At 37.5% G+C, this 17,092-nt stretch overlaps 1 protein-coding gene across 10 annotated transcripts in view; it reads right to left on the bottom strand.

Moving 5' to 3' along the window:
* Positions 1–17,092, bottom strand: part of PHF14 (PHD finger protein 14) — a 130,767-nt gene that overhangs the window by 51,423 nt on the left and 62,252 nt on the right. For 9 of the 10 annotated variants that reach the window (XM_080974637.1, XM_080974633.1, XM_080974628.1 and 6 more), the window contains one exon: positions 2,373–2,490. In XM_080974637.1, the coding sequence (XP_080830763.1) occupies positions 2,373–2,490 (118 nt within the window). Of the gene's footprint in view, positions 1–2,372; positions 2,491–13,402; positions 15,267–17,092 lie in introns of those variants that run through there. The other variant, XM_080974629.1, reaches the window with a different exon arrangement.

Here is a 17,092-nt window from a genome sequence, read left to right as displayed (position 1 = left end):
CATTTTTTAATTTATCAAGACACAAGCAACAATCAGTGGCTCAGTGATACTGATATTTTCACAATGAACACAGGGCTACAGTTTGTACTAAGGAATATGCATACCCTTTTTAGTTATACACTTGTATAGGAGAGAATCCTAACCTTTGGTAACTAAGTCTTGGCTTACTTTTTCTTGAATGATACACATTTCCATTCAAAAGAAAGTCAGAGATGAGTGTATTCTAACAATATATTGTTAGTATTTGTTAATTTGCATTGGGTTTTACATTGGGCTAGTGCAGTGATGGCCAAACTTGGCTCTCCAGCTGTTTTGGGACTACAACTCCCATCATCCCTAGCTAACAGGAACAGTGGTCAGGGATGACAGGAACTGTAGTCCCAAAACAGCTGGAGGGCCAAGTTTGGCCATCACTGGGCTAGTGCTTTAGATGAAAGAGAAGACATTTAACTTTCCCTTCTTGATCTTCATTTGGGAAAAGATACTTTCCAAATCTGATTTCTCTGCTGACAAGGAGAAGGTTGCTCTGGCTAAACCTAAAAACCCAGTGCTATTTCACTGCTCTAGCACCTAAATGACACTTACTGAAAATAGGATTTACAGGTGGAAAGAAAGCGGAGGTGTTGGCAACTGTAGTTTGCAATTCATTTCTCAGTCATTCAGGGAAAATGCATATGGCCACTCAACTTCCTGTGCGTGCATGCGCATAAGTTTTATGCTAAGACCGCAATCTAAAGAAGTTCAAGGGCAAAGGCAATAGAAGGTTTCCTGCATGGTGTTACTCTCACTTTCTCACTTTGCCATTTGGGGCTGGAAAGCAGAGACTTGTGCATCAGCAGCACGATAGGAAAGGGCTGAACCCCATCCACTGAGTTGGCCTGCTAGATCCAGTGTTTCCTCCCCCCTGCTCCCCTCCCCTGGTTTTAACCCAGCTAGAAATATCAGTGTGCCTGTGGTAATAGCATTCTCTGGAGGAAGCACAAGCCTTTGCAGAACTCACAAGCACCCAAAAGGTATTAAAGTTACACTATGCATAGATGTACTAAAAGGCTTCATTAAAAACATTCCTAAGCTCTTGCAAAACAACTTTCATCTAAAGTAAGGTGTTATTCAGCAAGGCAGATTGTACAGAAGATCACGAGGTTTTTCAAAATGACGAAAACATTGCCTTAAAGTGACAACCCTGATGTAACTAAACAGAGCCACAAGGAGTCCTCATAAGACAATTTTTCTGGTACCGTGTGCTCATTTAAATGGTAGTTAAACTGGCCCACGCTGAAAGCAATGCAACAATCTACACTTTTGTCATTTCAAAGATCTGGTGTCTTCAAGATATAATGCTTTTGGCAAGAAGTCCTCAGTGACTAACAGACAATTTAAATTCATACTATAGAAAAACTGTTTCAGTTTTAAGGGCTGTCTAGATTTGTATATCTGTTTTAATTCATCCAGACACTGAACACAGCTTTTTAAAGGTTCAGATGTCCAAGCCACAGTGAGCTTTAAATTATTCTATGCCAAAATTGTATCTTCTTAAGGAAGACTGATTTTATTAATAACTGGCTTTGCAGTACACTAATTATTCTTTAATTTATAGAAGAAAATTGCAAATTAAAAACACATTTTTTGCCTTCTGGATTTTCTATGGTTACTGATTCAAATAAGTTTAGTAAATAAATCTTTCTAAACAATATACTGGTCAAGTCTCCCTTTCAGCATACAGACAGCTTCAACATCACCATTTATATAAATTGTACACTGGCCATCTAATTGCATACACTTATTAGAAGTTCTGAAGTAGAGTCCGCAAAAGTATATTCACGTTTTCCCAATTAAATGTCCATTGTCTCTTTAAATGTTTTTACAAATTAGAAGAAAGCATATTAATTATGAACTAAAATATATAAAATATAGACTGTTTAAAATGGTGTAGCAATATCATATGAGTGATATCTAACTAAATCATACTTAGAGCAAATCCACTGAAATGAATGGACAAGTTACACTGGTCCATCGATTTCATTGTCACATCAGAGTAATACTAACATTGGACTATACCCTGTAAACAATCATTAAATGTTAAAAGTGTAAAATAGTCAACAGTTAAATGACTGTACAACAAAACTGAATAATTTTGGACTAGAAAATAGTTTTTAAAATATTGAATTACTCTTTATCAAACCAATCAACTATGCAGTTTCCTATTATTGAAATAGTAAAACAGAATAACAGCAACAGATTGAAGTAAGCCCTTATTATTCTTTTTTTTATTAAAAAAAACCCCTTCTCATTCACATATAAACCTGCAATGAGTTGTGAAAAACATCTTCTAAACATTCACTTCTGCATTTTCACAAGACTTTTTAACTTACTTTGGAGGATGTAGAGTCACACTCTTGACAAATCCACCCATAACCAGTTTGTTTCGGAGACTTTTTCAAGGGAGGGTCCAAACAGCCAAAATGATAGCAGAGCCTGCATTCATCGCACCTACATAAGAAAGAGGTACATTTCTTCAATATTCAATATAAAATTCAAATCCATAGAAAATAAAATAAGGGTTATCAACACAACCAGAACACGCAAAGTCCAGAAATGTATTTGTATTAAGACTATTATAGCAGCTAAAAATGTGGCAAACAATTCTGCTTTGTGCATTAAAAGTTTTCCAAGAACTGTAATATGTTGAAGCATAGCTGAATATGCTGAAGGGAGACTCAAACAGGAAGGGAATCTTCGTAGACACACTCTAGATAGAGTCTATGACAGATTCAAGTGTCCAAATCCAGATTTGACTGTTTAGGCCAAATCTTGTAGATGGCGTAGGAAAAAATTCAAATGCTTTGTGGTGATACAGTCATACCTTGGAAGTCAAACGGAATCCATTCCGGAAGTCTTTTCAACTTCCAAAATGTTTGGAAACCAAATCGCGGCTTCTGATTGGCTGCAGGAAGCTCCTGCAGCCAATCAGAAGCTGCGGAATCCCTGTCAAAGATGTTCAGGTTCCAAAAGAATGTTCACAAACTGGAACTATCACTTCTGGGTTTGCAGAGTTTGGGAGCCAAAATGGTCGAGTTCCAGGGCTTTCGGGATCCAAGGTACGACTGCACACTTCTAAATTAATTGAAACAAACCATTTGGTAATGATGAAGTAAAGATGGCATGCAGCCCCTGACATGTAATAAATAAGTATCACAGCACACATGAGATTCTGGATAAGGACATAAGTGCTTGCAGCATTTCCCTCACATATCCAGGTACTTTGTTTACTGTACGTTGACTTATTTTCCCTCCCTATTTGATTTTGTAAAGAAGTGTTTGCATGAACATAATTTGCACTCTGAAGGCTTTCAAATGTTTTTAGGTTCTAAAATTCATCCTTAGCTATTGTCTGTGCTAAGTTTTTACAATCTTTAGGATGCTTCCTGCTCATCATCCCACCTGTTGGAGAGGTGAGAAAAGCAGAAACATAAGAGAGGATGTTTTCAGTGATAGCACTATACTTAACTCCCGCCCAAGTCCACCACCTGGACCACACTTAGGAATATTGGGGAAACCCACTGGGCTTCATTGGTGTCAGGACCTATACTGGAAATTTTCGCTGCTGCTGTTTTTCTGAAGATGTTAGATTATTAATTGTATTGTATTATCTGTGTTGTTTAATTATGTTGTTAGCTGCCCTGAACTCCCTTATGGGAGGATGGGTAGGAAAAAAGAATGACAAATAAATAAGCCAGAATGAAGAAAATAATGAAACAGTTTTCCTAGTTCTTCTTGTTGAAGACTGCTTCGATACCTCTGAAAAAAACCATCTTTATAAGAAGTGGTGTGCTTGTTTTGTCAAAAGGCTGCAATCCTGTGCTGTTTTTGGGTGTAAATCCCATTGATCTCTGTTACTCTCATTTCAAGTAAAACTGCACGGCTTAGTTCAAAGAACATTTACATTATACAATATAAGTAAACTACATGGCAGCAGCTAACAGGAAGAAAAGTACGTTGAACTGAGACTTTTTTTTCACAAGTAGCTGCCTTCACTTCATCATGCATTTTCAAAACTGATTTAATTTCATTTCATCACATAAGGAACTAGGAAAATAAACATAAGGTTTGATACTTTAGCAAAAAATAAATTTAAATGTCAATTTTATTTTAAACCACTGAGAGATAGCATTTAAACCACATTTATATACAGATTAACCCAATTCAACATATATTAAAGCAAGCACTTCATGACAGAGACTGTAAGGGGAAAAAGCTAACAGAATATATCCCCCGCTCCTTTAAATTACCTCTGAACAAAAAGATTCGCTTATCTTATGTGAGAATAAGCCTAAGAATTTTGAACAAGGGAACTAGCAATGCACTTTCTGCATGTCAAACTATGGTCAGGAAGGGCAAAATCCCAGTTAGCGAGCCTTTGCTTTTAAAAAATGTTGTTGTTTATTAATGTACCAGTGATACTATTAGGGAGAGAAATCCCCACTCAGAAGAATGAGTAGGAAGCCCCATCCGTCCATCCCTCCCCCTGGCCGCAATGCAAGATGCCTGGCTTACCACATATTAAAGTAAGGGAAATTATACACAGTATCATGTAAGACAAAGTCTAGAGTGGCCTAACTGCACCACTGTTCTGCTTATGCAAAGGTTCTGATTATTCCTCAGTTGGAGGAGCTAGCCTAATGAAAAAGTGTTCAGAGCAAATACGTCTAAGGTGAATCAAGAGGGGTGCATAGTACAGGGAATAGCTAGCTTACAAAGCATACTGGCCAACCTGGCGGAAGGGAACTCCTCCTTCCCAGCTACCAAACTCCAAACAAATCAACGGCTCAGATTAAACCTCAAAGAAAACATTTTTGGTGGTGCAACTTCACAATATTGTTGTTTCCCGAGGTGATTCTTGATGCCACCACAAGAAGGAAAGTGATTGAAAAGTATAAGCAAATCAAAATATAAGTGTGGTTTGTATGCCATGCATACAAACCCTTGTTATAAACAAACTATGGTTTAGTATGATTTCACAATAAACCATGGCTTGTTTTGAAACTTTGATGACACATGTGAACCGCCAAAGTTACAAAGCACTTGCATTTCTCAGAAGTCATCCTTTCCCAGAAAAGTTAGAAATACTGTAGAAAGCTGAAATATCTGCTGTAATAACTATCACTACTAAGCATGGTAAAAACAAGCCATCATGGGGACTACAACAAAAGATGCAATAAATAAATATTTTAAAGAATGAAAGAAATAGTTTACACTGAACAACAATGCCTAAGAGTTGCTGAAGAAACAAATGAAATTCATGTTTGTAATGGGAAAACTGTAAATATAGTGGCATATATAGTATTTTTTCAACATAAATATAACAAACAACATAATAAAGCTAACTATGGCATGTTTTCAAAGAGGCATCTATTACTCAAGTGTGGAGACTTTAGACAATTTCCAAATCAGAATTCTCAAGGTGCTGGTTATTTATATATAAAGTTCTTAAAGTTGAAAACTAGCCCCCACCCACCAGTTTTTAAATGCTAGCTTGTTTTCTGGTAGGGTTGGTGCATTTTCCAAATTCAACCAGTTTCTTTTATACGTTAGAGAACAAGACATTTGAAGTAAACACATACAATAAATTAACCAGTTGGTTAAAGGTATACAAGTCGGAGCCAAACAGTACAAATAGAGAGCATTTGCAGATGACTTAGTATTGACGTTACAGGAGCCAGAATCTAGTACCAAAAGGGTGTTAGAACTGATTCAAGAATTTGGTCAGGTTGCAGGATTCAAACTGAATAAGTTAAAAACCAAGGTTTTAGAGAAAAACTTAACACCAGAGGTTTAACAGAGAGGTTTCAGAATGAGACAGGTTTAACAGTGGTTAAGAAAGTTAAATACCTGGGGATTAACATGACAGCAAAAAATGGGAATTTATTTAAAGACAACTATGAAAAATGCTGGGCTGAAGTGAAAAAAGATTTAGAAATTTGGTCAAATTTGAAGCTTTCACTGCTGGGTCGTATTGCTGCGATAAAAATGAATGTATTTCCTAGAATGTTATTTTTGTTTTAAACACTGCAAATTGTGGACAAAATGGACTGTTTCAAGAGGTGGCAGAGAGATATTTCTAGATTTGTCTGGCAGGGCAAGAAGCCCAGAATAAAATTTAAAATACTAACAGATGCAAAGGAAAGAGGTGGATTTGCCCTGCCAGACTTTAAACTTTACTATGAATCAGCAGCTTTCTGCTGGTTGAAAGAATGGCTGCTTCTTGAAAACACAGACATTTTGGATCTAGAAGGTTTTAACAATGTATTTGGATGGCATGCATATCTGTGGTATGATAAGGTCAAAGCACATAAAGCATTCAAAAACCATATTGTCAGGAAAGCATTGTTTAATGTTTGGATAAGATACAAGGACTTATTGGAAAACAAAACCACAAGATGGTTGTCACCAATGGAAGCGAAAGCACTGAAAAAGCTCAATATGGAGGTCAAATGGCCGAAATATTGGGAAATTTTGGAACAAGATGGAGATAGACTGAAACTGCAGAGTTTTGAGAAATTAAAAAACAAAGTGCGAGACTGGCTTCATTATTATCAGATAATGGAGGCATATAATTTGGACAAGAAAATTGGCTTCCAGGTGGGAAAATCAAAATTAGAAACAGAACTATTAGAACCCAAAACTAAGATTTTGTCAAAGATGTATAACTTGCTGTTGAAATGGAATACTCAGGATGAAACGGTGAAATCTGCTATGATTAAATGGGCACAAGATGTTGGACATAACATAATGATGGCTGACTGGGAACAGTTATGGACCACAGGTATGAAGTTTACGGCAAGCAATGCCTTAAGAGAGAATATTATGAAAATGATATACAGGTGGTATATGACCCCAGTCAAGCTTGCAAAAATTTATCATTAGCCCGATAACAAATGTTCGAAATGTAAAGAAACTGAAGGTACATTCTTTCACCACTGGTGGACATGCCCAAGGATTAAGGCTTTCTGGGAGATGATATATAATGAATTGAAAAAGGTATTTAAATATACCTTCTTGAAGAAACCAGAGGCCTTTCTCCTGGGCATAGTCGGCCAACTGGTGTTAAAGAAGGATAGAACTTTCTTTATGTATGCCACAACAGCAGCAAGAATACTTATTGCAAAGTATTGGAAGACACAAGACCTACCCACTCTGGAAGAATGGCAGATGAAGGTGATGGACTACATGGAATTGGCGGAAATGACTGGCATAATCCAAGACCAGGGAGAAGAGTCGGTGGAAGAAGATTGGAAGAAATTTAAAGACTATTTACAGAAATATTGCAAAATTAATGAATGTTAGAATGATGTTGGAATGAAGCTGGGTGGTTTAAGCAGTAATGCCATAAAGGTGTATATAAAAAAGGATTGATAACAGATGAAAATTTAAAGTTATAGTATATTAAGTTAAAGGATTATGAGAAAACAAAGAGGGAAAGAAATTGCTGACTTAACTAATTGAACTGGAATACAAAAAAGGGAGGTATGAGGAGGTCAGGGAAACCTTATGAATCTAAGCTATGAAAAGATTGATCTATTTTTCTTTTTTTTCTTTTTAAGTGTCTTTTATCCTTTTATTCTGTATTTTGTATTTTGTACTTTTCTTGTATTTTTACTTCTTGTTTTTGTGTAATTCTTTTTTCTGAAATTTCAATAAATATATAAAAAAAAACAAAAACACATACAATAAATTAGGGACCTGGAGGCTTCTTTCCTGGAGAGTTGAAGGTGGCATGATAGAGCCATCGCTGCCCATATGGTGCACAGACTTTTTTTTTTCCTGTCTTGTTCTCTTTGGGAAAATAGGTTTTTGAAGCACTACAAAAACCTGAAAATTGGACAAAGAAATTACTGTGAACATCATGGGCAATGGCAGCTTCATCATACCATGTTCATTCACCATAGACACAGACCAGACATAACTCTCTTGGTCTAAAAAATTATAGCTTATTTGATCAGGAACATGCTCCCCACCACCTCTCGTTCCTTGCACTTCATAATGTGTGAACCAGGATCAGATTCCCCATTTATGTTGTCGTATGCACTCAAGAGGTTAAACCATACTTGTCTGATTTAATGAGAAACTATGGCTTTAAAAAACCTATTGTCTTCACAGCCATTGTTCATTAGATTGAGACAGTTATGTCTGAACCATGCGTACAAAATCTGATATGATACAGCCATATTTGCCCCTGGTGTACGAAGCAATTTCTTCTGCCCAATTAATATGAAGCAGGGGATGGGGCAGAAGCTATTTTGAGTGAATGGGTAGAAGAGATGAAAGATGAACCCACACTCTCCCTGACAATTTCTGCCACCCAGACAACTTGCTGCTTCAGTTCAGATGTTTTTCCTCATGGTAGGGCCCTGAGAGTAACACCCACTGGAAGAAATGCACCAGAGGAGAAATGTTTTTCAACTGAAGGGCAAAAGCACTGGTTGCTCCCAAAAGTGCTGCATTCCTCACCCCACTATGGTCTGATTTGCACGTCACATTGAATCATGGTTAAAAGTAAACTATGGTTTAATGTGAATGAGCAAAGTGCTGGTGCACACTGCTTGAAAATCCCCGCTTAGCTTCTCCCCTGTCTCTGTTGTTGTCGTCACAGTGGGTGGGAAGGAAACTAGCTTAGCACTGCAGGGACATCAGTGCCTGTTGTTTTGTTACTAATTTACTGCATGTGGTTGTTTAGGAGAAACAAGCCACAAGTGCTGCCTTGCCACCAGAGCTCATTTCTCCTGGCTAGAAGCAGAAGTGATGGTTGCTCATTCACAGTAAGCCATAAATCAGGGATGGGATTTTTTATTTTATTTTTCAAATCAAGGCCCACGTTTCCTTCTACGCACATGTCAGTGGTGGATGGGACCACAGGAAAAGGTGGGAGAGCAACAAATGAAATTTCTAGCTTTGTACAGTAGGCTAGTTTCCTCCTCTCTGTCCTTCACACAGACAATAGGAAGGCACTGTCACGAGTTCAAGGCTGCATTCAAGCCAAGCAAAAACACTAAGGGTGAGAAGCAGGGTCAGAGAAGGTTATGGCCTGGGGAGATTTTCAAGGGACTTGGAAGGCCACATTTGGCCACTAAGCATGAGGTTCCCCACCTCTGCCACAAACCATGGCTTACTGTAATGCGCAGACCAGGCCATTAGCTGCATGGTAGACAGGAGTCTATTCTATGAGAGTCGTAAACCTCAAATGTCTGAATGCTGGCTGCTTAATTTCAAAAACTGCTGTGATTGTGTTTAACTAATGCCAGTAGGATAATGTAACTTGCTTCTGGCATTTTGCTAGGGTTGCAGTTGACACGTAGGAAGTGCTAAGTTCAGGCTACAAGATTTAAGTCCTCTGTTTCTTATTTTTTTAAAAAATGAGATGAAAAGGTTAAAACAATGTATTTGGTTAAATAACTACTAAACATGATACTGTAAATCAGAACTAAATCAGTTTTATCCTTAATGCCATATAGTCAGCCAAGTTGTTAAATTCTAGTTTTAAACAGCCACAACCAACCGGCCGAAGATACAATGATGTCTGAGGCAGACTAGCAAATGACACTATGACCTCATCTTCCTCATTGTGCCTCCCCCATCCCCAATTTTTCCATTGCAACAGTGGCAGCACAGGTGCTCTGACAAGCTTCCTGGGTGGTCATCTACTCCCAATGAACCTCTAGGAAGACTGGGCAAAACAGCCAAGGACACCTCTAGGACTGCCACTGGGTGCTTCACTGCAGCAGCAAATATACTATTTAAAGTTTATGAATTAGTTAAAACTTCTATTGCATTTGCCACTGCAACCAAATGGCAGGTGCTAGCAGGCACACCCAAGCCCAACCTTAGTCTTTTCTGGATGGAGCTGGTGCACAATGGCAGAGATGTAGACATATCTCTATGGACAGCCCTGGAGATGTCCTAGCAGCAGGGGTGGCTGGGCATGATCCACTACCCTTCCCAAGTCACTGACTGAGCCTAGAGGCTCACCTTGGCTTATGGAAGCAATAGCCCTGTAAACTGGATAGAGAAGCAGAAGGAGAAACAGCTCTTCTATTTGTCTCAGTCAGATTGAGAGGTTAAATAAAAAAATTTTTTAAAAATTAGCAGCTTACAGAAAATACTTTTTCACAAACAAAAATACTGAATTGAGGTCAAGTATCTAGGCACAGCAGGGGAAGTTGATTAGACACTTCCATACCTGAAACACGTCTGTTTTGTTCTTTAATAAAGTGATCTCCATCTGCTCATGCTCTTGGAAATCTTTCAGCACTTCAGCCTGCTGTGCTCAAACCCCACATAAGTCTGTATTTTCCTGCTCATAATTAGCTAATTATGTTCTAATCAATACTGTAGATCCTGATTTTACCATGTAAATCAGATAAATGAGATAATGGCTGGGGGTCAATCTCATTCTATTTACAAAGCCTAGCATGCACGTCCAATTTCATTACATTGCGCCTACCTGCAGAGGAGGGAATCTTATCAGCTGGCCTGCAGAAGTCTTACAATGAACATGGGGGTGGGGAGAAGGACCTGGGCTTGTCTAAACGAAGAGCTAAAGAAAAATGTTTTTTTGCATATTTGTAAGTCACTGTAGAGAATCAAAGCTCTGAAGAATAATATATATAAAAAAGAATCTTGCACTCATAAGACAGCTACAACCATCTTTGGCTCTCAAAGTAATTTCCTAAGAACTCTTTATTAATAAACTTAATCTGTAAAGAAAACTTCACAAATGTTGCTTTGCAGGTTAAATAAAAACCTCTCTCACTTATGCATGTACCCTGGAACAATGCCCACAGAATTATTCACATAGCATACAATATAAAAACAGCAAACAAGTAAATTTTGTATACATGTTGGTAATGCTAGGTATCGTGACTTTATAAAAAGATATACAGAATTTCCACAACATGAAGCAGTAAAGGATTGTTCTTAATGGGCATCTGAATACCTAATTGGAATGCCTTTAAACAGTTGAACCAGTTTAGGATTTTACACCAGCTCTCTTTTAAAATGCAGCAACAAGAAGCAGATGCTTTGAGGCACAAATCCCAAGAGTACTGTTCAACGCCACCAGTATCCATCTCTACATATTAGTTAAAAATATGCTTTAGACTAGAGCAATGACAGCAGTTGGACAGGTGTGTGTATCATTTTTCGTTTTGGTTCAAGCCTATGTTAGTACTAAGATAGCTCAGATACAAAGCAAGATGAATGCTAAGCATCTCTTTAGTAAAACTGCCCCGCTATTGCTACTCTAATACAGAATATGAATTCAGCTGTTAAATTTTCAAGCTTTTGTTCTATGTTGAACATTTCTAGAACCACTTCTTTAAGTTTAACACACCTATTTCCTGACAGCATAGGATCTCTTCAACCTTTTCATCAGTCACTTCAGCATTTGCAAATGCAGAACTTTAAAGTCATATGCCCATCCAGTAACATACATCTAGCAGCCCACCGTGAATTACACAAAGCAGTTGCTGCAAATAGCAGTACAAATACAAATCAGATTGGCACCATACATCCCAAGTTATCCTGTTGAATAATAAGGACACTTCTACATCTCAACACAGCATAGGGCAGTTTTCTTTAGAAGATGTTTCTAATTATAATAACACTAGCAAATCCAGTCTAATTTAAGAGAAACAGAAAGAAAAGTTACATAGAAATATATCTTCAGATACTTAGTACCTGCATTTAATGCTTTACAATGCAATGTTTCTTACATACAGAGTCCAGTAACACTGGTTAGTTGATGAATGCTACAAAATTGTAGCACATTTGTGTGTAGTGACCTAGCAACAATGCTAACCAAAAGAGGTATTGATGACCCCAAAACCCTTTGAATAATGAATTTAAAAAATTCATTATAAAAACCATAAAAATGTTTCAGCATCAGCCCTGTTCCTTAAGGCCATCCCTTAAGGCCATCCCGTTTTAGCCATGAGCAAAATGTCCAACTTAAAGAGTCCAGTCATTTTCTGAGGGCATAGAATTCAATATAATGTTTGACTGCTTCCAACGTCAGTGTTTATCTTTCATGAAGTCAAAGGAATCTCTCTTAACTGAAAGGGCTGTATCCCTCTTTACAGTCATACCTTGAATCCTGAATGCCTTGCGAGTCAAACGTTTTGGCTCCCGAATGCCACAAACCCGGAAGTGAGTGTTCCAGTTTGCAAACATTCTTTGGAACCCGAACGTCCAATGCGGCTTCCGCGGCTTCCGATTGGCTGCAGAAACTTCCTGCAGCCAATCGGAAGATGCACCTAAGTTTCCAAACGTTTTGGAAGTCGAACGGACTTCCAGAACGGATTCCTTTTGACTTCCGAGGTACGACTGTATTATGAAAGAGGGCTCTGAAGCTCAACTAAGAAACAAAGTCTAAAAACTGAAGGCAAGCAGCAGTGTGTATATATAAGGTCAATCTGTAGACACCTTAATTATGATTTCCCAAATTCACCCAAATAAATAGTTCAACATGCACAGTGAACAAAGAACACTTTACACGCATGCACGCAGCTGTTCTTATGCCTAAGGTAAAATCTCTGTATTTATGTTAAGAAAAACCAACTGCTTCCTATGAATCTGCCCAAAGCAATGCACCGTATTTTTCGCTCTATAAGACGCACCAGACCACAAGACGCACCTAGTTTTTGGAGGAGGAAAACAAGAACAAAAATATTCTGAATCCCAGAAGCCAGAACAGCAAGAGGGATCGCTACGCAGTGAAAGCAGCAATCCCTCTTGTTGTTCTGGCTTCTGGGATAGCTGCGCAGCCTGCATTCGCTCCATAAGACGCACACACATTTCCCCTTACTTTTTAGGAGGGAAAAAGTGAGTCTTATAGAGCAAAAAATACGGTAAAATAAAATACACAAGCACAATTCAGACAGAGGTAAATTCCGCATGCATAGTGAAAATCATACTACTTGGTATTGGGTGGCTGGACTGAGGCATGGGAATCAATACACCTTTTTCTCCCAGGAGTTAATGTATTTGTTTTTATATCAGTTATTAGTGATCACTAAGCAGATATTTACTAACAACCTTCTCATATTAAATAGGAATACATACTATTTAAGCTCTACTCAGGCTAAGACAAAAAAATGTATAAATTTTCTGGCCCAGAGTCAATGTTTTCTGACCACTAATTCAAGGGCTGTTGAGCTAGTGTAAGGGCAAGAATACTGCTTCCTTAATATGAAATCCAGTGCAACACTAGTGGAAGCCTGTTTTGCATATATCAGGGCTATAGCAGTCTGCTGTACAACCATCCACAAGAACCATACCAGCATCTTGCACCTTCTATTGTGCAAGCCATTCTGGAGGAAAGACTCTTTAAAAGAGGTAAATAAGCATGTAAATATAAAATGTTTTAATGCAGAATGAGTTTTATATTCACATGCCAACATTTATACCAAATCTTGGCCAAAACATTGATGCATCTAGCCTCTTTTCAGCAAATTCTAATGTGCATATTTAAATCTAGAACACAATGTTATTACAGTCTTGACAAAATGCTTATTTCAAACAGTATAACCAAGGAAATCTAGTTATTTTATTGAACATATCCATATATGATACAGCATCTAGCCATAACCATGAAAATACACTAATGTATCACTTCCTGTTATTTTATACAGCTATTATTATTCTAATTTCCAGGTTTATAACTCTGGTTATAAAATATACCTTGCAAAATGCGCCAAGATACCGCTGTATTTTCATATACCCAATAATTTTCAATACAATGGCTGTGATCCAACAAAGTGATTAGTGTGCATAAGGAAGACACCCACCTAGTGGGAGGGTTCTTTGACATTTCCTGTACTACAGAAGAGCCAAGCCAAATTTCACTTTAAAATGCAGCTTGCTTTTTCAACAATGACGACTGGAATACTTTGAGCAATGAATATTTCAAAGGAACCTTGTAGTTCTACCAGCCCCATGAGTATCTTTGTTGGATCGCAACTTATATACTTCAATGTTACAGGTACAAATGCACAAACAGCTTTGTTCAAAGAAAGGCAAAAATAAGCATTTCAAATGCTTATGCTGTCTAGTAAATTATCTGAAAAAAATTACAAGTCTTAAACAGAAACACAGACTGCTACTGGGTATGTCTTGATCAGTAACACTGGTTGACCAGCTTTTTGTTCTTCCCCAAATTACCATGCAGTAAGCCCACAACGTATGCACATTTAACTTGTTCATATCCAGCTATACCTGATTGGCAAAATAATAATAATAATAATAATAATAATAATAATAATAATAATGTGGGAAGGGACTGTCTGTTTGGTAGAAAAAGGGTTTGGCAAGCCCACCCACTGCTGAACACAATGTGTATTGACTGCATACAATTTTGGCTTTAGGCACAACACCCAGAACGTAACCTCTACATATGTTGCAGACTTACTGTATAGGAATTGTTGCTGGCTTTCAAAGGAAGCACCCCCAGTCCAGAACACACAAAGCCACCGAGACAAAGCCACAAGGTTTGGGTTCCCCTCTTCTAAAGCCAAATGTGTTCACTAAGTGACTCTTTCAACATAACATACTAATAGGCACAAAGTCAATTATTATATAGCAAAACTTACTTCATCATGAGAATGTATGAAATGTTTTTTTACAGATATCTGATTGCCACTATACTGAACACTTTTACAGAAACAAGCCTTTTACATATAGCTCTTCAACACATTTATATAAGAATTTGCTTATTAAGAGGCACAAAAAGTAGAGCAGCCAACAAATGACAAAGCATTGCTTTTCCTATTCAACAACATCACATAAAGAATTTAAGTCCCATAGGCTCCTGTCACTCTTCAGTGACTCTAAATACTGTACATCATCATTTGCCAAAGACTAGCAATGGGAGACAAAATTACTTAATAGAACATTTCAGACAAGACATTTATCCAGTATTTTCCAGAAATGCACATACCAATGTGCCTGATTAGTGCAAAGAAAAAAAAATTCAATTAAATTAACTGCCTTGTCAGTTCAAGTAACATACCAATCGGTTACATTCTACAAGACCTGGCAAGCAAACTCAAGTTTTTGTCATAACTAGGAATATGGAAGGGATAAATACACTGTTTTCCTTTAGTTTGTGTTCTATTGAAAGTCTTATCCACAGCTTAAAATCACATTTATAAAAGTAGTTTCCAGGACTGCCTCCGGGGATGAGTTGTGGCAGAGTAGTGTCTCATGAAGAGTATCTACACAGTAAAGTGATAAGAAAAAAAAGATTAACATTTACCATTTTTAACAGTTCTAGTGACTTATGAAACATTTCAACATCACAGCAGATTGAGACTGAAAAGAGACAATTTAGGATTAGTGTTACATTTCCAAGTGCATATGGAAGTGAATTAGCCATTAAGTATCATCCATTTCTCCTCATTCACAGTGCTTAAAAAAAAGAAACTGCCATTTAGGTGTAGAAAATGGAGAGTGGTGACCTTTCGGCTATATAAAAGATTTTAATTAAAACAGACATGATTATACAAAGAGAGCAAGCTTCTCCTTGTCAGAACTCTTAACTATATAGCACGATAATATACCAGATTAACTATACTTCTTGTGTCCAATCAGGAAAGGCAGGAGTTGATTGACAATTGCAAAGCAGCACACAGCGTTCTCACGAAGCAATTGTTTTATAATGTCAATAGGGCATCCATAGTTACTGAGCTGGATCCAGAAACAAATGAATGGAACTCCACTTGCACAGTGGGGCTTTTCAGACTCATTCCCTCCCTACGACAGCCTCCACACCAATGAAAAGCTTTTGAGGGTCAAGGGACAGTGATGAGGCACAGGGGTTGCAGCAGAGAAATTGAATTTCCGCTTGCACAAGTCATCTGCGGATCCAGACCTCTGAATTACAGATTCCTGCTTTTTCAATATTTATTAGGAAATACAGCAAGTCGGGTTTACTGTGATTTTTACGGCATTTATATGGCAGACACTGTACATGCCAATCACATTATTTCCCTTAATTCCATCATGTTTCAAATTCAAAACTTTTAGCTCAAACACTGCAGAAAAACTTTGGGAAAACTTACATGTGCTCTGATTAGATGGGGGGGGGGGCCTTGAACTACGTACTCACGCTGATAGTTGCATCTGGTGCGTTAACACGGAAATTTCTAACAAAGGGAAACTGAAAGGCACTTACATATTTTACTTTTGACCTAGCAAGACTCAGACAAGAATATGAGAATCTGACAGTGGGTATCGAACTTCAGAGTAAAAAAGGAAACATGAAAGATGCCACAGGTTTCAATGGATAATAGCAAGAAATCATTTCAATAGGCAAATCAGCAGAATTCTTCTCCGATCTCCACTTTAGAAAGACGACATGAGAACTCCTAAATCATGCACACCAAATAATGGGGTTTCTATTACATTAAGATAAGAAAGGAGGAGCTAAATATGAACATTGCAAAAGAAAAGACAGGTAAAGGAGGGTGTGGACTAAAATTCCACATCCAATGTAAAAAAACTCAAAATATGCATAATTATGCAGATGAGAAAATGTTTTTAAAAATTGTTTTAATGCAAACATAAGCAAAAAAGAAAGAAAATAACCGCTTCGGCTCACAATAATACAAAGCAATTTATAAATTCTGACAAACATGTCAGCACGTGATGAGACCTTTTCCATATTAAAAATTGCAAAGGTGGAAAACTGCCCAAGTCTTTCGTCTTTTTCTACTGATACAATGCTGATAACGTGTGCACATAACCTGTATATATATTTGTTTGCTATATTCAGCCCTTGATCGAGACTGTTTGAATTACAAAGCAAAAAACCAATACCAGAAACATAGAATAAAATCAAACCAAGTAGACATAATGAGTACAAAAATGATTTGCTTTTAAGAAACCTATTTTGCACACCTTGCCACATGTCCTTTGTCACTGACAACCCTGAGAAATCTGAAGTCAGAAAATTGTGCCAACAAGTCATTCACCACCTAAATGGAAGAGTACTGATTGATTTCATGATTACGGTAGTTCCTTTACATATTGATATATGTGT

This window comes from Podarcis pityusensis (assembly GCF_964106645.2).
Source record: "Podarcis pityusensis genome assembly, chromosome: 12".
In the NCBI taxonomy this organism is placed as follows: domain Eukaryota; kingdom Metazoa; phylum Chordata; class Lepidosauria; order Squamata; family Lacertidae; genus Podarcis; species Podarcis pityusensis.
The sequence above is the reverse complement of the archived record's forward strand: the minus strand, read 5'-3'. Positions and strand labels throughout refer to the sequence as shown.